This window comes from Esox lucius, chromosome 14 (assembly GCF_011004845.1).
Source record: "Esox lucius isolate fEsoLuc1 chromosome 14, fEsoLuc1.pri, whole genome shotgun sequence".
NCBI classification, from domain to species: Eukaryota; Metazoa; Chordata; class Actinopteri; order Esociformes; family Esocidae; genus Esox; species Esox lucius.
In genome coordinates, this window is record NC_047582.1 from 12,666,614 (window position 1) to 12,687,783 (window position 21,170).

The window sequence follows — 21,170 nt, forward strand, 5'->3', positions numbered from 1 at the left end:
GAGAGTGGTGCATTGTTATACAAAGTCAACTTACAGCACCTTTTTAAATGGAGCACTTAATCAGGGTAAACCCACAGTCTGTCAGTGCAGCACCAGAGACCTGAGACACTGGGGAATGGGGAGTGTAGTAACTATTGCAGCTCTCACTATATAAAGATAGGAAGAAAAGAGGTTAACACTCAACAGAGTTAAAAATGTTCCAGGATAATAGAGCCTAATGTAGAACTCTAGTCATAAAGCCATTATCAGATCAACATTGTTCAGAAACCTAGAGGACAACAGAGTGGATGATGAGAGCATCTTCATGCATATTTTAGCATTCTGATAGGGTTCCACTGGGAGAGATGAAAAACCAGTGGCAGGCTCAAGAAAGGCTCAATGTTGCTGATAACGGCAACTCATTAAATACTTTTTTTTGCCATTCCTTAGGCAATTGTAGCAGGACACTTAGACCTCTGCAATGACTTAACGTATATGTCCTAAGATCAAGGTTTTTTATTGACAGTCAATCCTAGAAAAAAAAGGAGCAACTTATGAAGAATATTTATAACAGTCTTTTGACAAACATATTTTCCCACGAGGGCAGTGGGCTATCATGCAAAAACAAAATAATACAAGTAAAAATAAAATTTTGAATTAATGTTATGTATTTTATGACCGATGGTGGAACTTATAAACCCCAAACTAATATTTATTTAATCATTTCCAACTAACTCGTTTTAGTTAGGTTCACAAGTGTGCTATATGCAACGCCTATTCAGCCTATGCTACTCAGTGTTATAAAACGCGCTAAAGCATTAAATAATGCAGTGTGAAAAACAAAAATCACACGTTTTCGTGCAGTGGGGTAGGGTCAATGCATGTACTACCAAAGTATGGCAATTAAAGGGTCCGTCATTAACCTCAGTGTCAAGCCGATGATGATTTCAGGTACTTCCGTGCAGAGGTGGCGGAAATACGTCAGTTGTTCAGGCTACTGGGATTTACTGTACAAACGAAAATGCAATGTAGGGCGAAGTGGGCAACTGGGCTTTAAATCTAACGTGAGTCTTTAACACCATTTACTCAACGTTTTACTCGAGATCAACGGGACATTCGAACCAAGGAACCAACCATATCCACCAAGGAACCACGGAAATAAGAATTCGAAGCTGGATGTTTAGAAACAAGACCGACCAAGGCGAATCGTTTTCTGGCTGGGGTTTGTTCACTTTCGCGTGAAGATTGACAAGCTTTGAACAAATAGCCTGTGAATGGATGGTTTATTCTACAAATCACGGAATTCATTGCGTTTTATGGGTTCATCGTAGGTCTGTCTTTTGCATTTATTAGGCCAAAAGTAGCAATATCATTCAACATTGAAGTTAGATTATTTAGTAAGCCAATTAGGATATTTATATTTTATTTTAATAAACTGAAACCCAATAGCCAAACACTATCGTTTTTATTAGGCTATCGCAGTGGACTGGCCATAGATTGGGCGGTGATGGAAGAAGAAGAACAGTCCGACATGATCGTGTTGTAGCTTTGTCTGACAGGTCGCTCTGTAGCAACAAGACAACAATTGCAACAAAGTTGCAAAGCGAGTTAATAATATTCAAAGAGTTACAATTTGAAGTTTTCCCACTCTAGGCACAATAACAAACAGTCTGTTATCGCTGTGGTGCCTTTAGAAAAGCAGCCAGGGTCTACATTCTAATCGAAACCCTCCTTCGAAAATGTTCTTATCTGTTATTGTTAGATCGAGAATTCTCTCGGAAGAATTCGGAGAACTCTAGATTGTTTATTTGATTTATAAAGCAAGGAGTGTGATCTTCTGTTCACTGCCGTGTCGTGTGGTTTTCGCCTTGCTTCGGAGTTCTAAAATGGACGGGAAAATAAAGCGCAGCCGGAGGTCAAGATCTCAACGAGACCGCGTGCGCAGACGGGATGCGATTGACAGGAATGACCAAAACCGTAGTCCATCGTCTGGTTCCGACCGAGGGCAAAGTTCGGTCAGGAATAAGGCCCTGTGTAATTATGGAAAAAACAACAACATGCATTACGACCGGCCCCCGCGCCCCTCTCGGAGAAAGAGACTGGGTTCTGTGTCTCAGGAGGACATTATTGATGGATTTGCCATATCCAGCTATCTCACCCTAGATTCTTTAGAGGTAAGAATGTTGGCCTGCAGTATATTATTTTGACATACGTTTGTTTATTTGGACAAGTCGATACTTCGGTTATATCCCAGGTCGGTGATCTCCGACAGGGTTATGTGCCTTTTATTCAGTTTATTTCACCACAGTTTATTATTGTGGTGTAAATGTTGCATCATGATAGTAACAAGTGTATGTATCTGCAACTGAATTACCTGTCTGTAACAAGGTTTCTGGGTCCTTGAACATGAACACACATTGCGGAGACAATAATGCTTAGAGGCTTATAATATATGCTGCTAGATAAATATTGATTCATCCCAACAACAGGCATTATGAAGGTTTCAGTTCACATGTTTCCATTCCAGCAGATGTTTTTTTATGCCATTGTTATGGGTGAAGAGGCACTCCGTTATGGTCAATGTCATTATCATTCCTGGTGTTTTTCTGAGAAATCTGGCAGATACACTGGATCAATATGAAACCATCGCCAGGGGGCAATTCATTCATGTCACACATTTGGAATATGTTCGGATTAGCTGGTGGACTACAGCTGGAAAATCGAAAGTTGTTAAAAGTTGGCCTAAAGAGAAACTCCAGGTTCAAGGAAGCATATCTATTTTTTCCAGGTGCAGTGTTGATCAGCTGAGGTTTCAATGTGCCCCTCCTTCTGCCTCAATGTGCCCCCCCTCCCATGCTGTTTGAAAAAAGATGCAAAGTACACGACATTAAAGGCAATGGAGACTTGTGTTGAAGCAATCTGAGCACCTGAAATGCTTGAAAAGGACCTGCCGGCGACTCACAGTAAAACATGATGAACGGCAGCTGAGTGACATTGTGAAAGACAACCTGGCAGTAAAATTCCTGAGCTTACTCAAATCAGGTGATTCATGGCCGAGACAAAGGACTCTGGCTCATTGTGATACTGTCTGAAGGATGTTCTTTTTCTAGAAAGAGGAAGGGTTCTTTTGCGGCAAATGCAAGGGGACTTGAAACAAAACAAAACCCTTTCACGGAAAGCGATAATTGTGGGCTATTCCTTTCCTACACCCTGGCTTCTCTAAGGTTTAACCCGTGGAACCGGCTCTCCCCGGCGGTTGTTGTAGCCGTGCGCCGTTTATTGCCCATGAGTCACCATTAAAACCCAGCTACTGCGTATTGGCAACATGATTGCCTTTATCTTCTGAATGGGGATGACTGTAGACTGCTGATCGGCTCTGCAATGACCACGGCCTGGATGGTGATAGGCCAGGCCTAAGCACTGGTCTGATGATGGTCACCGTGAGTGCTTTACTAGATGTAACTCTTTAGGGAGCAATTGTGGGATATGCAGGCCGACTGAATGCTTGTTTGAAGAGATGACTTTATTAGTTCTGCAACCAGCTTGCCCGACTTCAACGCCAGGCTGTCTTCCTGTGGGGACCCCTGTGGGGACCCCTGTGGGGACCCCTGCCGCAGCAGGTACACCGGTGGTGTTGGAACTTCATCCAGATTTTTTTGGGGGGGACCCCACGCTTTTGTTTTGGCAGAATTTTGCCACCTCAATTTACCCCATGTCTAACAACATAACCATGCAATCTCAAACTATTTTTTCAATGGACTTAGTACCTTCAATTCATTGTATTATCATATTGTCAATTTTTAATGAGAGAGAAAGGGGGGAACAGACAAAGAGCTATCGAATACAAAGCTTACCTTATTAAAGGTAAAACTATCACCTTGAATCATTCAGGTACATAAAAAAAAAGAATCTTTAAAAAAACATTTTTTTTGAAAATAATGACAGAGGGGGATAGTGTGTGTACATATATTTTAGGCATATTTTTAGTGTAGGTGCTGCGGTGATGAGAGAGATGAAGTTCAGTCAAGTGGGTATGGGAACGGGGGTTGAACCGCTGCTTCCAGGAGCATATGTCACCCAGGGCTGCGGAGCTACGACTGGACCAGCCCCTGGCGCTGATGATTGAGCTCCTAGGATTTCACCGGATAGAATTTCATTAATGCTAAATCTAGGATTAGTCAATTGTAGAGCTAGCTGTCAGACTGTTACGAGTTTTTCATATCGTTCTGCCGTTGAGCGCCCATGCAGGCATTTCAACACCTCATTTGCATAAACAGAATGATCTGTTTGATGTGCTCTTGGATCCCGGCCTCTGTTCGGGTGTGTACTGTACACCCCGGAGGTGGTGTCTTCTAAGTAACTATTTGATGAACACTGCCGGTGTGTGAAAAGCTAGAAGTTCAGTTTGTGGTCTGCAACAAGTCAGAAAGGCTGTGGCCCTGTGTTCCACACCCACTGCTGTCAGTTTACTGCTACGCTGGTCTGTTTTAGTCCATTCAGGACAGTTCACATGGCTGAACTTGTACAGGCTGGGGCAGTGGTCTTATTATTTTTTATAAACCGTGTCACTGAAATATTCCTGCTGTTGATTAGTATATCTCCCCAGAGGTTCCTCTGACAGCCTCAGTCTGCAGTCAAACCATTTGGGTTTTTGTGGATGACAATTCCACACCAGGTCTGGAGGAGTGCGGGTTGGAATGACAGTGGAATTTCAGTTTGGTTCGGTGGGGTTGTCCCTTTGGCCAACCGCATTATGTCACAAGGCTGATTTGATCATACAAGACCAATGACTGTTCGCCTGGATAAGGGTCTCAAGGAAGTACATTCTAAAACATATATTAAGGAGAAAGAATGAATTGAAAACACATACACACTTCTTGATTTATTGGGCAATGGGATGTTTTTCAAATATGATTCAGAAGACTACCTGGGAGCCTAGATATGCAACAGCCCTGTCCAAAGGATGACTCTTCAGCAGTCAGGAGGAAGACAGACTGCAGCCCCTGGTCTCTCTCTGTAGGATCTGCCTGCGTGCTAAACTCTCTTTAAATGCAGCTTGATGTGGAAAAGATTGAGAAAGCGCTTAGGGTTTAAACAAGCAGGTGCTACTTGTCTACATGAAAGTGTTGTGGTGTGCCTTTAGGAAAGCTGTTTTTCTTTTTCAGCAGAATCAATGTTCTTGTTCTAGGAAGGCTGAGATGACCTCTCCGTAGTCATATTCATGTGGCCCATGGCCCTGAATGGAATCCCACAAGCCCCAGGGCCCTTCAGGCACTCATTGATCTATCCTCTGTTATCTGTCCTTGCCATACCCCCAGTCTCCTCAATAGCTGGTCATTTAATGTCCAAGGATTACATTCTTCTCTCGGTATCAGGGACCTGACCCAACCAGAAGTTTCTTAATGTTTCACCCCCCCCCTCCCCCATTTACTGCAGTTGGAAAACCTGCTGCCCGTGGTTGAATAAAGTATGGGTCCATCCCCCGCTCCCATGCCGTAAAACCCCTCTTGGATTTCCTGGACTTTGCTCTGCCGTTTGTCTGCTTGCAAAGTAAATAAACAATCAGTGGTCCTGAAAGGTCTGGAACTGACATGGATCACCACCGCGATGGTCTGTTGCAGGGCTCTGACAGACGGATGGTGTTGTTTTTTTCTCTCTCCCTGAAAACAATGTAGAACGTGGTGCTACTGTGTGACCTCAATCGACTGGCTTAATAACGACTGTTGGCCCCATTTTTGTGGATAGATAGCCCTGATAAGTAGGGCTATCTGCTGAATATGGTACAGCTACAAATTTAGAGTTCCAATTCGGCGGGACGACTCTTTCTATCTCTGTCTTTTTGCTGTTCCCTCCGCGTTGGTCTGTCTCAGATGTTCAGCTCTGCTGCTCTGCTCTTTGGTTGGGGTTCCACTACAATGCCCACGGTTGAAGAGATGATCCCAGTGCAGTGTCATGGGGGCTAATGTGAATAGGCTCTCTGAGGAAAAGTCCTCATTAGGGTCTGATGGCGTGTAATTTAATAGTCTTAGTGTCTGGCATGAGAGGGGAGCGGAGGCATTAATCAAGCTACTATAAACGCCTGCCGCGGACAGCGCCATCTTGTTTTACCATAGCCTATGTATTTCCTAAATATACAGTATATTGTGCAGCCATGATCCAACTTCTGACTTATTAACTTCTAATCATTGCTTCAAGATAATACTTTTTACTCTGTATGATTTTTGCTGTAAAAAGGGTCAGCGTTTTCATTTGGAGTGTGAGAATTAATGATGTTGGTTGCCTGGTTGTTTTTGTGAGTGTGAACATAATGAATGTTATGATTAGAATCAGTTGTTAGTGTCTGTTTCATCTGATTCACCTTGTTTAGCCATGTAGATAGTGTTTTGAGTCTGGGAAATATCAGATACACGATCCTGATGACAGTAGTGCTGTAAAACCTCATCCTGACCAAAGGCGATATCGGTCTGTGAACGCGCTGAGTGTTAAATGGAGCAAAGCAAGTTGTAGTTGCTTTTTACTGCACAGAGAACTAGTAGCTCAACGACGAAATCCCACATTGTTTCACATAGGTATGTGGGGGGAATTCCTTCCTCTAAGAATGGAACAAAACAGCCGTCCAGGGACTGTAGATAGTGAAGATAGCGTGTTATGTGGACAGCATGTACTGTTGTGTTTACATAGATCCAGGTGATAACACGGGTTTGGGTTCCACGCTCAACCTTCTGATGTTTTACCGTCACCACAGGTTGTGAAACAAGGGACGAGAGTTGTTTTCAATCAACATGTCTTTTGGCCGTCACTTCCCTATTGAAATGTTTGCCTGTTATGTGGCAAAGTTCAAATGTACACTTGTGAGGCGTAACGGTGTGACTGTGAGCCGTCTGTATTTTACCAGTGGATGGATTGCTCATCTAATTGCCCAGTCAGTACAGGTCCTGTAATTCTGTGGCAAGAACAGTGACCTCAGGCTGTTGGACAGGCACAACATGTCATGGGAATAGAGAGGGAACTGTCTAATTACCTCTACCAATTATCTGTTTCTCACACACGCACACACACACAGTGGGAAATACTACATAACTCTGTGTCAGTATTTTCCGTATTTAAGTGATTGGGTTCCTGGTATGTCTATAGCCGGTGTACAAATGATATCTTTAGTCAATCACATCAAGTCAATGACATTAAGGTGGAAATTAGATTTGCTGGGTTCGCACTTCTATTGCAGGGCTTTGATGAATGAACACAGGAAGGAACAGCTGTATAAATGTCCTTTCAGAATGTCAAAGGAACTGCACGCCATAGAATATCTTGTCTCTATGCTAACGGCACTCTGTGGGTGATGTTAGCATTATCCAAAACTGACATGCCCTCCATTGTTTTTGCTTGCGTTGTACCTCTGTGAAATCCCTGTCACATCAATAGAGTTAATGATTTACAGAGCGGTTAATGGAGGCTGAAGCAGCACTTATTCTGCCATTAGCTGATTGTATGCCCTTTGCACTGTCTTCCCACAGACCCAAATTGGTTTTGAGTAGTGTAACACACCCTCTTGTTTCCCTGGCTTCCGTGTCTTTTGTGGAACGTTTGCAGGCCAGGGTGAGAGTCGATATATAAGATCTGGCTGCAAAGGCTGTGGAACACGACCTGTTAAAATCTCGATTGTCATATTTTCTGTTCCCTGAAGACAGACTGCATGTTACCGATAGCTCCGTGGAATGGGAGACTGTGCGGTCAGGCTCCAGGTACACAGGTGATAGTGGAGCTTGATGTGAACCTCTCCCGCTGAATCCTTTGTAAGCCGCTGGGTTGTACCTGGGATTTAGATCCAAAGATCGTTCAACAAAGCCATTCTCACAGAAAACCCTGAAATGGATTTAACTGGGCTCACCCTCTTGTATTCATTGTAGCTGGCAAAAACACATCTACCCCAGATTAACATCACCGGCTGTCTCTCATTCTTTGGGTTTAGATATTCATCTCACCTCCCCAACACTCCCCCCTGGGCCTCTACAGATGTGTGTGCCTGATGCTAATTCGGAGTGAAGCAAGCAGTGGTTGTTTTGATCAATCGGGCTTGGTAACAGTCCAGAGAGGTGGAGAAACAGAATGAGACATCATTTACCACACGCCGCTTTTAGCAGTGCCATGAATATTAATATCACTATAGCAATGGTTCTGGAGATTAGCTCAAGGTAGTGTTTTACATGTGTACCATTAGAGCGCTTGTTCCGGTGAATAGCCAATGCTACAGGCAGGGGAATGTTCGCAGTTTACACTCATTGGGTAAGTGACATTAGTCAGGGTTAGCTTTGAATAGTGCTTTCTGTGTCTTCCATTACCTGTAGCTGATTCTTGGTCATCGTCTGGCCTCCCCAGTTCTTGACAGAATGTGTGTGAACCGCACTGACAGACCCGACCCTGGCCACTGGCGTGGTTAGTCCAGGCAGGCAGCCAAGCCGGCTGGCTGGAACACGGGGCATTTAGCCCTGACTGACAGACCCCACTGCCTGACAATGGGCAGCAGCTGGTCGGCCATGTTCTAGTCTCACAGCCCAGCCTCATAGGCTTTGACCTCAATACGGATAACCATGGCCTAGAGCATCATGGGCTTTTTTTTTTTTAGTTCCATGGGTTTACTTTGAGTTCTCTTTGAGATTTAAAGACTTTCAGCCCGCTCCTGTGCAATCGTATTGACTCCATTCAGCTTATCATCCACACCAAGGTCACTCTGGTGTAAATCTAAATTCCTCTTTTGTGTTTTGTTTTCTTCCATAGATGGCCCTGAGGAAAAGCACAAAGAACCTGAGGTTGCAGGAGGGTGAGGAGAAGTGGGAGGGGGAGCTGCTGAAGAGGAAGAGGACCGCTGAGGGTGCAGTGATACCTGTGAATGGATTCAGTGACAACGGAGTTGACTTTGAACATGAGCAGGACGGAGAGAAGGAGCGACGGAAAGTGAAAAGCATCTTGAAGAAGAACAAGCAGGTAGTCTACGGATCTGTGGTATTAACCCTCATTCTATTTGAAGGAATGTGCTGTCTTACGAAGCCAAACATCTCAAACTTCTTAACGTATTTTGTTTGGATGTTTTTGCCCAGTGAGGAAAAAAGGCCTTATAGTTCATGTGTTCTGTTAAGCCAGTTTGTGTAGCTAAGCATAGTGATACTGTTTCTTACAGTTTCAGACAAACGGTCTTCATCGTGAGGTGTTAATTGTTGGCGCCAGCCAGTCAATGGACTGTGTTATCAGGATTATTTCCAAAGCTTCCCATCCGGGTCTGGTAATTGCCTCGTACAAGACAGTCTGCTATGCAGGATGTTCTGAGGAAGCCACACAGGAAACAAGGGCCAATAAAGAGCTGTGATGCGATAAGGGGCTCTGTAAAAAGAGCAGGATGTATCTGTGTTTACTAGAGAAATACCAGGCAAAACGCCCTCAGACACACTTCATATCAGCCTGTAGTCATTCCCCCATCCTTTTCTTTATGTCAACCAGACACAACATGTTTTAAGGTATAGCCCGGACAGCTCCTTAGGTGTTGTGTTTACCAAACAGCATACAAAACTGTGTGTTGACTGGTGGCCTTAAATGCCGTTGCAGGAGAGAGCGACTATCAGACAACTGTCTGAAAGTGTCTTTTTTTTCTCCCCCCTGGAACATTTACTGTTTAAACAGGCACATTTTAGAAATCTTGGAATCAGTCGAAAGCAGCGCAAACTATGTCACGGAAGCAAATTCTGGAGCCTTCACTGACGTATAGGGACTTAGAGGGTTCCCACCTGTTTGTGCAGAAATACGGTGTTTCGCTGCGGCTCGTTGCACATCGACCCATCACGTTCACAGTGTCAAATCAAGTCACAAGGCCACCTGGATGACGCCTGTTTGACATGTTCACAGCCACTGTAAAAAAAAAAAACCCACTGATGCTATTTAAATAAATCATTTTTCCAGACACAGCGCCTGGCCCTGCCTGTCAAAGCGCTGAAAGCAGTGATGTGTGAGGGCCCAATTACCGCCACAGGCTGAACATTGTAGCAGGGTGGCTTTAAACCATGACACCCCAGATGGATCAATAACACATGATTATACAGTTCCCACGTCTTCACTACGTGCTTAGCTGTCAGTCAATATCATTTAGTGTTTTGTTCCCGAACAAATTTCTCTCCACTGAATCGATATCTGAATAACAACATAACATTATTCTCCACGAAACTGTCATTCATGGTCTCCGTTCCGTCCCAGTTTTGGTCTGTGTGTGATGTGTGCGTGCGTGTGTATCTGTGTACACGCACTATGTACCTACATTCATGTTCCCTTAAAAGAACAGCCAGTTCCAGCTCAGGCTGTGAGATGGTTCAGAGCCAGGTCTACCTCTAATTGCCCATCATGGCCAGTGAATGAGTCTGGATGTGAACTCTGCTTAAAAACCAGTTTAAAATCAGGTTAGCTTTGTCATTGAAATGGATTTTCTCACTGATGTGTAATCATTCACCCTGGATGTCTGTAATACATCACTGCCCTCTGGTGGGCCAGATTCTTGTCTTAACATCTTAATTATGTTTACACGCTGCGCATTCAACGGAAGTATTTGCATTGATATTTAATTTTAAAAGACCCTTAGTTTATTTGGAAGAATACGTGAAATGAAAATAAACTAGCTAGCTAGCTCGAAATCAAGGCCAGTGTGGTTCCTTGTTTAACCACTCAATGTCACGTACATAACTCTGACTCAATGAAATGAAGATGTTTAGTTAAACTGTTATGTGATTGATCTCTTTAGGGGAAAAGGCTTCTGGAACGCCAGGACAGGGCTGAGATCCCCAGGACGCTTGGCACTCCACAGAGAAGCCGTTCCAGAGAACACCATAGTGAGGTATGAGCGGCAGTACCCGAAACGATCACAGGGTTTTGGATTGCTTAGTCAACTTCAACATTGACTGATTGCGGTTGATCAGAAACTGTCGTTGCCCCTTGCTCGCGAACGTTCTTGTTTCTTTCCACAGAGTTCATTCTCTGGCCGAGGCTATTCGGTGAGTGAATTCAACCCTTTCCGACAGTCTTAATGTCAGTGATCTGTCTAGGTTCCAGCTCAGAGTATGAGAACAAAAGCGGGTCAGTGATTAGCTAATGCACTCTGGAAGCAGGAACAGTCTGTGAAGCCAATATTTAGTAATGTAGCTCAACAGGTGTCGCGTCAACACGGATTAATGATCTCTATATCTGAGTAATCTTGACACAATGACAGTGAGCAGGACTTTAATCACCGGGGGACTGTGGCAGGAACTGACACATGATTTATCAGTGGTTTCAGTGTGAATTAACGGTCTGATGTAGTAGCTCACAGCTGTGCTGTCGCCTGAAATGATCAATCCCTTAGAGAAGACCGTTGACGTCACACCGGTTAAACAGGCCTGTCACTGGCAACAAGGTGGCAGACTAAATAAGTGATAATGTCCTTTCTCCTGCTGTTTTCTTCTCTTGCTCTCTCTGATACACACACACACACACACACACACACACGGTCTCTCAGAAACTCCTCCAACATGGGTTTTGCAAAAGATTGTTTTTACAATATTACCGCTAGGCATAAACACCTTACTTTATTTCTTTATGTATTATTCATAAATACAGCAAATATTTGTATAGATTTCTTTGAGCCAACAAAATCAAATTAAGAGCCAAAATCTTTTCTTCTAATTAGTGATACGTTTAGAGTTTGACCAGATTAACTATTAGAGACTAATTGTATTTACATGTGTTCAGTTAATTCACGTTTCAATGTAACATTACATGGTAATGGATGCTTTGTTAACAGAGTTAAATACTGCAATGACAGGTTACAGTAAACACACGTCAGTCACAGAAAATACAGTACCAGGATTCATTACTGCATAATAAACTATGGGGTTCTGTCAAACTGTCTCGTTGGCTTCCAGCAGAGATTTGCATTACCATCTGTTGGCACACAAAGAACCCATAGCAACCAGGGATGAGATGGAAATAATCATTTATTTAGAGGAGGACAGACGGGTCCTTGGAAGACTATTTATCAGGCTATGAAGCACTGATCTAGTTTTTAATATGGACATGCAGGACACTGCCAGCTATTGATTTCCAGTTACCTTATGACTTCCTGCTGTTGCCTCTCATGGTATTCTCTGCTGGCCACTCCCTGCCAAGTGAGTGGGAATAAACACAGAGTGGTCAGGTGAAACATGGGGCCCGACCCTCCAATCCTTTGTAGACTGCTAATAACCCTTTTTGTACCCAGGTGTAATATTGTCTTGACTAAAGGCAGAAATGTGAACATATAAAATGGCGGTTTTCTTTCCAAGTGCTGCTCCTATGGGTGCAGTGATGGGAGACGGTGGTGACAGGTCCTCATATATTAACACAGCGTTTTACATCCTCTCCCCCTGCAGTGTGACAGCGAGAGCGATGTCGACGGCAAGGTAAGATAAACTGTTGACACTGACCGTCACTCATTAGTGCTCTTCATCTTCTGCAGTGCAGCCATGCGTGCCCATTTGGTGCCGGTTGGCCCGGCTGTGGTGTACAAACACGTAGGGGGTTTTCCCAGGGGCAGATGGGTCGTGGTCTGTTTTTTTTTTTTCTGGCCGACTAGGTCAGGGCAGTGTCGGGGATAGATGTGGTGTCAGCGGTGGTCGTCCCCCTGAACAGACTATTTTTGGCATGACTTGAAGTCTTCTTGGGTAGATGGCCACAAAGTGGTTTTGTGATTGGGAGTTTCAGTCAGTGTGTTTGAGGACATTCCACTTATTTAACCCGGTTTAAAATATAAAAAGGTTAATAATAAAAGCTCTCTTAGATTGGATTTGGTCTCAGGAATGCGCGGACGTTAACGTGATTACTTGGTGGATATCGTTAGACCTACTTATAAAAGTAAAGATTTTCAGATACGTCTCTGTTTTTTCCATATGATCTATTTATTTTCGGCAACGACAAATTAAATCTGAAAGCTCAAACTCAAATGAGACTCATGATAGAGGTCATGAGAACCAGATTACATATTTTTTGGCATTTTATAGGAATATCTGGAAGGTTCTTCCATTTAACAAACCAAAGGAACTTCATGATGATATACCACGGTGAGCTTCTTACCCAGTCTATAAACAGTTTGATTCAGTGATTGGGTCTGGTCACTTGGATTCATTTGATGCAATTAGTCTATAATTCGGTGGTTTTCGCAGCATCCAAATATGATTGACACTTTACAAAACAATGTTTATAGATGAGAACTTGAAATGAATCACTTATCCAAGGGAAAATGTTTGACTACTCTTCTGTAGTGTAGTGTGTGTAGTGTGTCTGTGTGTGTGCTTTCATGTGTCCTTCACTGCCTGGTATTACAATCTGGACAATATTCAGCAATGTAATCGGAAACAGACTGGACATTTATGCATGTCTAGTGAGTGCTCATACGTGAAAGATATGACTGATTATATGAATTTGCTCCTAATTTGTAATATATATTGTGATGCTTTTTATTGCCTTTTCAAAAACATTTATTAATTGAGCTGTCACATACTTCATTAAATTGTTTTGATTTAATCCTATTCAGTTTAATTTTGAAACTTTCCCTCCTGTCATTGGACTGGGTTAACAAAGGGATTGATGATTTGTTCCTCTAATCTCATTTTGAACTTGAACACACCCCCTGAGCGTGGAGTACGCATTGGGTCTGTGAGGAGAACGAGCCAGCATACAGAATGGTCCAGTTGATCGACTGGTGTTAAAGATCACCATGGAAAAGCAGTTCCACCACCACCAATTTAGCAACTGACTGGGAAAATATTTGTCTTATTCTGTTCTTTTCAAATTTTTACTTTAAGGTTTCAGGGACTGAGACCAGTAAACTCTTCAGACTGAGGACAACTAATGGTAAGAATATTTATGCTATACAGTTTTTGCTTAGTATATATGATACAATACATTTTCAAGTAATACAAATGTGTTGTCCAAATACTCACACTGGTCTTAATAGCACAATTTGGACACGCTGTGTCTCTGAGCTGGAGGGATTTTTGTTGGAACGCAAACAGAATCATGTGTTTTGTCCCAGAAAGGTGATCATGCGGATGTGTTGATTAATGTTTCAGGAACAATGTTTAGCTATGAACTGAACCTCCTCTACTAGTGGCTTAGCTGCTTTGGGGCTAGGAACAAGTGGTGTTTCGAGTCCCACTCATTCTCAATGAGACTGTTGGCACGAGCTATTTTTGTGATTTACTGCCCTGCTCCCTTTCATCATCCTCGTCACCTCCAGCCACTCCACGTAGTCATCTAACTATAGCTGAAGTCATTTTCACCCAGCAGAAAGGTGCTCCAAGCCACATCCCACTAATGTTGTTACCATACAGCATGCTTCGCCCTACAGAGGTGTTCTTATAAGGGCAGCTTGATAGATTATGTTCCCCTTCGAATCCCACAGTTTCTCAAACTCAAAGCTCATTAGGACTAACATGGTCACATTGTGCTTCATTTGGCCTGTAAGAACCAAACGGAGACACACATCCTGGGCCAGGCAGCATAAAGCCCGCTTTAATCCTGCTGGCTGGCGGTAAGAACCTTTTAGAGCTGAGCCAGGGGTTTAATATGCCTTGTGAAAGCGATTAGGAGGTCTCCATTTAACTCTCCCTACCTCCAAGCTGCTTGTGCTGGGCTTTAGAAAGGGCGTTTGTTGTTTGCTTTGGAGGTCTCTCATTGAGTCTTCCAATAAGCCGCATGGAGTTCAGCCTATTGAACATTAGCTATGATAACAAAGAATGGTAAACACATAACTAGCCTCTCTCCAAAGCCCTCTGATCTAGTGAGAACTCAAAGACATCTGGGAATAGGGACTAGGGTTGTGTTTTGGGGTTGTCTGTTTCTTGAATTTTCTTACACTTGTGTCGAATGGAAGATACAATGGGGCAACTAACAAGTTCTAAGCACTTTGTACTCTTGCTCATTTGCCCTAGACCTGAAGACAATGGAGATTATGAAACTTCTCAGTAGTTACCTCATTGTTGTTTCTAGATGTAGCCCTAGCGTTCAGCATTTCGGGCCGCAGACAAGCGAGATTAGGAGCTTTTCACAACAATGATTTCAGCTCTACCCAAACACCTGTAATCAGTGTCAGAATGTAGCTTAAGGGGGGTCGGGGGGATGGGAAACGTCTGTGTTGGTCGGGTCAACCTGTGGTTGGTAGCGTCCGTTCTCTGTCTGCTCCCAGACTTAGGCGTCGATAAGAAGGACGAGGACAAGGTGTGCAGCTCCTCCGGAGTGTCGGGTCTGCAGCGCAGCCAGGAGCAGAGCGGCGAAACCCCCGTGGACCTGCCCGTGGCCAGCCCTGAACCTGGCCCTCCGGCCGCAGACAGCCCGGCCCCCGTGGCCCCTCGGGCCCCCACCCCGCCTCCCGTGGTGCACGTGAAGAAGGAGAGGACGTCCCCTCAACACTCGGCCACCCCGAATCTGCCGGACCTATGTCAGGTCAAAAAAGAACCACTCTCACAGCACCAGGGTCCCCCCTTATACGTCGGTCTGGGTCTCCACAAAAGGTGCGACGCCATATCGCCCCGGATGTGGTTAGATGGTTGAAACATGATGTCCTGGAGGACCATGGTCTCAGTGTGTGTTCACGTCCTTTCCCTGTGCTTTTCCTCCGCGCAGCAGCAGCGCAGAGAGGTCACGCAAGCGAACCCTGCCCCCGTCCCCCCGCCTCGGCCGCCACCCCTCGCCGTCGCCGGCCCTGTCCGTGTCGGATCTGCCTGCGCCCCACTTCTTCCTGCCTGGTCACGGGCAGCGGCGTCCGGCCATGTTCGCGAGCCCTCTGGGATTACCAACCAGCGGCATTGTGGGACACTCACCCGGAGCGGGCTACACGGGTAAGGGGCGTGAGCCGCGGCGCAGGATTGGTCAGCGCAGGAGGCTGCCCGGGCGAGGTTGTCGTCAAGGAGTTGACCTCTCTCCCCTCCCTTCTCCTCAGAACACGACCTGCTCCGCCAAGAGCTGAACAACCGTTTCCTGGCGCAGACGGCCGAGAGAGCGGCAGGCTCCGGCCCACCTCTGCTGAGGGCGGAGTTCCACCAGCACACGCACCAGCATCAGCACCAGCACCAACACCAGCACCAGCTCACATTCTCACCCTACTCCAATGGTTTGCCCCCTCCGCCGGGAGTCCTGTCCACCGGCCCGAATATGGGCCGCACGCCCGCCCTGAGTGTAAGTACGGCGTATAGCTACTGCAAAACCGCTTCGTGTGACTGAAGGTAATCTCCCGTGAGATTCTGTACGTGGCTGTGTTTCAGAGATTACAGTAAATGGTATTATCAAAACCCGCGTTCATTGTCAGGAACATTTTAGGTCACCCAGAAGCTAGAGAGATTAGTGCGCTTTGGTTTTTGCTATTTTCTAAGTCAACAGTGTAGCCCGAGGCTCATCATGCACCTCTTTACGTTGTGTGTGTGTGTGTGTGTGTTTCACATCTCAAATATCAAACTCTTTATGATATGCTCCCAAAGAGCGCCTCATCATAATAGAAATATCAGATATGCGCCCATAGAGCTAAGTTCTTGCCGTTTGAAACGTGTTTTCACCCACCGAGGAAACATTTTTAAATATTCCATAATTTCACAAAAATGAATGAGCCCTGAACTGGCTGACTGTTCCACTGACAGCTCGATAAACGAGGGGAACTGGATCTCATGGTGGTTTTGACACACTCAAAGGCATGCTGTCAGTGTAAATGACTGTGCTGCCGCAGAAGGAATGAGGTCATTAGAGTCCTTTTGATAACTGATAATTGCTCGTGGAAGCTTGTGCCGACATTTGGCAGGGCTTCAGCTGAGGCTTAAACAGCCAGGATATGGAAACTCTGATCATAGACATCTGAAGTGTGTGCACATCTGTTTAACAGTCAGTGAGCTGCGGAGACTGCCCCATGCAGTGTGCATGCATACATTCCTGGGTGTAATCTGAAGTCGAATCGAGGAACGTTTACGATGAGAACACACGCGCATGCAAAAATATTCATCTGTAGCATTTTTTACATTCATGTTTTGTCTTTAATTAACTTTTTCTAATATAACTAAAATTAGAAAGGTTACACTTTTTTCTTTATCCTTCCCATACCCAAAACAAATATGGGAAAGATTTGTGAAATATAAAGAATTGGTCAAATAATATATATTTTTAATGTGTTCCAATTACATTCACAAATTATATGTACCAATAGAAATTAATACAAATATGCATTATTTGGCCAATGAGTGACATTTCTTAAGATTCCTCTGAAAACATATATTTAAATGTATTTATTTTCCATATGGGTTGTCTTTAATCTGTCTGTGGTCTTGCCCAGTTCTTCCCCTCCTATCCCCCAACGATGCCAGGCATGCCAGCCCTGCACCCCCAGTCAGGACCCTCGGGAACCTTCAGCTCTTTGCAAGGAGCCTTCCAGCCCAAGGTCCATACCACACCACTGATCCCCTTTCCCTGCCTGCATGCCTGCCTGCCTGTCTGCCCGACACACTCCTTCATTACCCAGTTTTATCCCCCCACACGCATACACTTCCCAATCTAAACATGTGAATATTTTTCCTCAGTCTAATCCTATGGACGTGGCAACGCGGCCTGGGGAGGTCCCTCACAATCTCCTGCCAAAGGACCCACGGGTAGGTCTCTATTCTCTGTACAGGTACTTTATATTATTAATACTATTGTGTCTGTTCTGGTGTGACTCCTCTATTCCCCTATTCTCCCACTGCATACAGATAACTGATCCCTTCAGATCATCAGCTCGGGTAAATATATGTCATTCTCTATAATTATGCTAACAAAATTCTACACCTTAAATTTAAGACTTGTTTTATTTTATACATGTTTTTTTTGTCACAGAAGGCTGGCAAATGGTGTGCAATGCATGCCCAGATCGCCTGGCAGATTCATCATCACCAGCAGAGGATGAAGGTACACACAAAGCACGTGTTCGATCACTTAGTGGTGAAGTTATGCTTTCTGTATCCTCAGTCTGGGAAGCACTACCAGCTCTCATGGACGTATTGGGCTATTAGTCTTCTCCCTTTACCTGACGTGACCCCTTTATCTTTTCACAGCACATGCGCTTCAATCCGCATAAGCTGAGTATGAGCGGGGTGAAGCTGGACCTGTTCAGCCGGCCAGCGGCACCAGGTCTGCCAACTGGATTCTCCTACGGTCATGACCTGGCCCGACCGCTCCTGGCCCCCTCAGGTTAGCCGGCCACCTCCTTGGTATATTCATTAGTGCGGATGTTGAATGACAGTCTTCAGTTCTGATGACATCCGTGCTGCGTTCGTCACTGTAAAGACGAAACGCATCCCCCGCTAGAATCGTCCATAATAGATGGAGTTGCTCCCTGAACAACAGAATTCCGGGTGCCAGGTTTATAAATGCATATTGAAGTCAAGGAAAGCCACAATCAATAAACCAATGGATATGTTCGGTAGAAAGGCTTCCTCAGCATAACCGTGCTGTTGATGCATCAGGACTGTATCTTCACCCCCTACAGGTCATTTATCGGCATCACCGTTCAGCGCTCCCACTCATCACGCCCACTGCCTGCCCGCCAGTCACCTCACCGGTAAGGGCCACCGACCGATGGGCTTAATAATGGTGTTTAAAGTGCAAGACAACAGCCATTAAGAGGCGCTCTTCTTTTGATGTTCCTCAGATCCATTTGGTCGAGCCAGTCACTATGGAAACCTCGGACAACTGGCGACTAATGCATTCGGCGGTCTGAGTGCTCCGTCTATTGGTGGGTTTTCAGTGTCAGTGAATGAAGCCTGACCAAAGCAAATCCAGCAACTCCGCTGTTGAATGTATTGATTGAAAATACATGGTTCCTTTTCATCAGGTCCAGGCAGCCCGTTTGGAGGAAGGCAGGGCCACGGGTTGCCAGGTTTTGTCAGCCCCTCTCAGGAAGCCTGGAACCGTCTGCACCGAACACCTCCCTCCTTCCCCCCGTCTCCAGCACTGTCCAGGTCCGCGGATGCAGAGCGCAAGCCCAGAGTCCATAGCAGCGACAGGGAAAGGGAAGCTAAGAAAAGGGATCACTCCGCCACTAAGGACGAGACGGGAAGAGACGGGTCAGTGACAGCCTGAGTACAGAGAGTGACAGCCTGAGTACAGAGAGTGACAGCCTGAGTACAGAGAGTGACAGCCTGAGTACAGAGAGTGACAGCCTGAGTACAGAGAGTGACAGCCTGAGTACAGAGAGTGACAGCCTGAGCACAGAGAGTGACAGCCTGAGCACAGAGAGTGACAGCCTGAGCACAGAAGGCTTATTTTATCAATAGAACACTTGAAAAAACATTAATATTCTGAAACAGCACCTGATATTCAATAACTTGCCTGTTTTCTTTCTATCTGCTTGGAGGCTGGATATATTTTCCAGCTGGTAACCTCTACACTCTGTCCTCTTCATAGGAATTATCTGGACAGAAGCCATCCGTCGACCCACACACCCTCAGGCTTTCAGATTAGTAATCTGATTGGCAGCAGCAGTCCAGAGAGGAAGAGGAGTAGCCCGGATCAGGCCCGTCGGGCGGAGCGGGAGGGCTCCTCACTGGGGAGAGTCCAGGTGAAACAGAGCTCCTCTCCAGTCCTGGAGGTGCAGGACAGGGGATCCTCAAACCCTTACACCACACTGAAGAACCACCAGTCCAGCGAGACCACGCAAACCCTGAAGGGACCTCTAAACATAAAGCAGGAGCGCAGAGATGAGCCGGAGGTCTTGTCCGGGCCACCAGATCCTTCGCTCTTTTTCCCAACGGGCCACCCTCAGGCTCTGCACTCCTCACCAAGGCGGAGCCACTACCCCACCGCGGCCATGCTCCAGGGCAGCCATCTACCTCACTCTCTACCCCTCTCCATGAGCCCCATGCACCCAGTGAGTAGCCTCAGTGCAATGGAGCGAGCCCGTGTCCAACCCTTCATGGAGGTGGGTTCACTGGCAGCAGGTCGAGACCACCGCGTGCCTCCTCACCTCTCAGGCCCCTGGGACCCCCTGCGTGACCCCTACAGGGGGCTGTACCTGCAGAGTCAGCAGGGACATCTGGCCTATGAGCCTGAGAGAGGCCACAGACAGCGGGGGCAACACCTCCAGTCCCACCCCCAGCAGCACATACAGGATAGGCACCGGCAGGCAGAGGAGAGGGCCAGGCTGCACCAGCTCCAGGGCTCTCCCATGGAGGGCCACCTAGCCCACACGCCCAACTTCATGTCCTCCCTGGGTGGGATGATGTACCCTCGGCTCAGCCCCTCTGCCCCACACAGCGGCCACCTAAACAGGACTCCTCCCACTGCCACTCTCAGTGCCCCGCCTCTTCTGGTGCCCACATCCACCACCACAGCCGCGTGCAGACCTGCCACTCCTCGGAAGACCACACCCGCCAGTGCCCCACCCTCTGGGGACTCCACCCCCTCCTGCAAACCAAAAGAGGTGGAGGCACAGTAGCATGGAAGTCTCAGAAATACGAGACAAGACAGGGATCGTTTTATGTAGACCGTGACACTCAACTTGATGAAATGTCTTGCATTTTAAAATGAAAAAAAGCTAAGTAAGAATTGTGTATTGTGTATGTATAAAAATGTTTATAATAAATCACATGTTTAAGTATTAAGTCTTAATAGAAAATTATGAACTAGTTAAATAACTGATAAATTAGTTACCTGATGGATGTTATTTGATAGTAATATATGATGACTCTTTTTTTATGTTTGTAAGATTTCTATGCCCTCTCTTTGTACAGGAGTAGATTTTATGAATTTGTACATTTTTGATGTTGGTTAATGTAATTAATTACATTTTATGTTTGCTACACATTTATTCTGCATTATTTATCAATAGGTATAACCTCTTGATGTTAGTTTAAGGTTAATGTAACCATGGTTTTTATCTGAAAATAGTATTTACCCTTTCCTTTTGTATATATTCACATAACCTGTCATTTGTTTCTATAAAGAATGTCTATTTAAACAAAAAAGGGTATTACTTGACATTAACATTTTATATATTTGTGTTAGCAATACTCCCTCTTGTGGTAGACTTGGGGACAAAATGCAGAATGCAGTTCACTGCTTGGAATGGTTGACATGAGTTCTTTATTTCAGTTTACATCTTTTAGAATGAATGGTACAGATTCATTATTTCA

The 21,170-nt window shown here is 45.3% G+C and overlaps 1 protein-coding gene across 5 annotated transcripts; it reads left to right on the forward strand.

Annotated features, from left to right (window-relative positions):
- Positions 1-940: 940 nt before the first annotated feature.
- On the forward strand, positions 941-20,971 carry LOC105014908 (autism susceptibility gene 2 protein homolog). 5 transcript variants are annotated; one of them, XM_010877614.4, is made up of 18 exons: positions 941-2,153; positions 8,755-8,961; positions 10,757-10,849; positions 10,980-11,006; positions 12,399-12,428; positions 13,830-13,878; positions 15,212-15,536; positions 15,649-15,863; positions 15,965-16,200; positions 17,339-17,443; positions 17,583-17,651; positions 17,751-17,780; positions 17,875-17,946; positions 18,093-18,228; positions 18,527-18,598; positions 18,689-18,772; positions 18,872-18,998; positions 19,444-20,971. In XM_010877614.4, exons 1-18 carry the CDS (start codon positions 1,866-1,868, stop codon positions 20,471-20,473), a joined length of 3,195 nt encoding a protein of 1,064 aa, XP_010875916.2. In that variant the 5' UTR covers positions 941-1,865; the 3' UTR covers positions 20,474-20,971. The 5 variants fall into 5 exon arrangements, with proteins under 5 accessions (XP_010875916.2, XP_010875913.2, XP_010875914.2 ...); XM_010877611.4 differs by having other exon boundaries at positions 942-2,153; positions 17,878-17,946; positions 18,872-19,103; positions 19,444-20,969; XM_010877612.4 differs by having other exon boundaries at positions 942-2,153; positions 15,652-15,863; positions 18,872-19,103; positions 19,444-20,969.
- Positions 20,972-21,170: the final 199 nt, after the last annotated feature.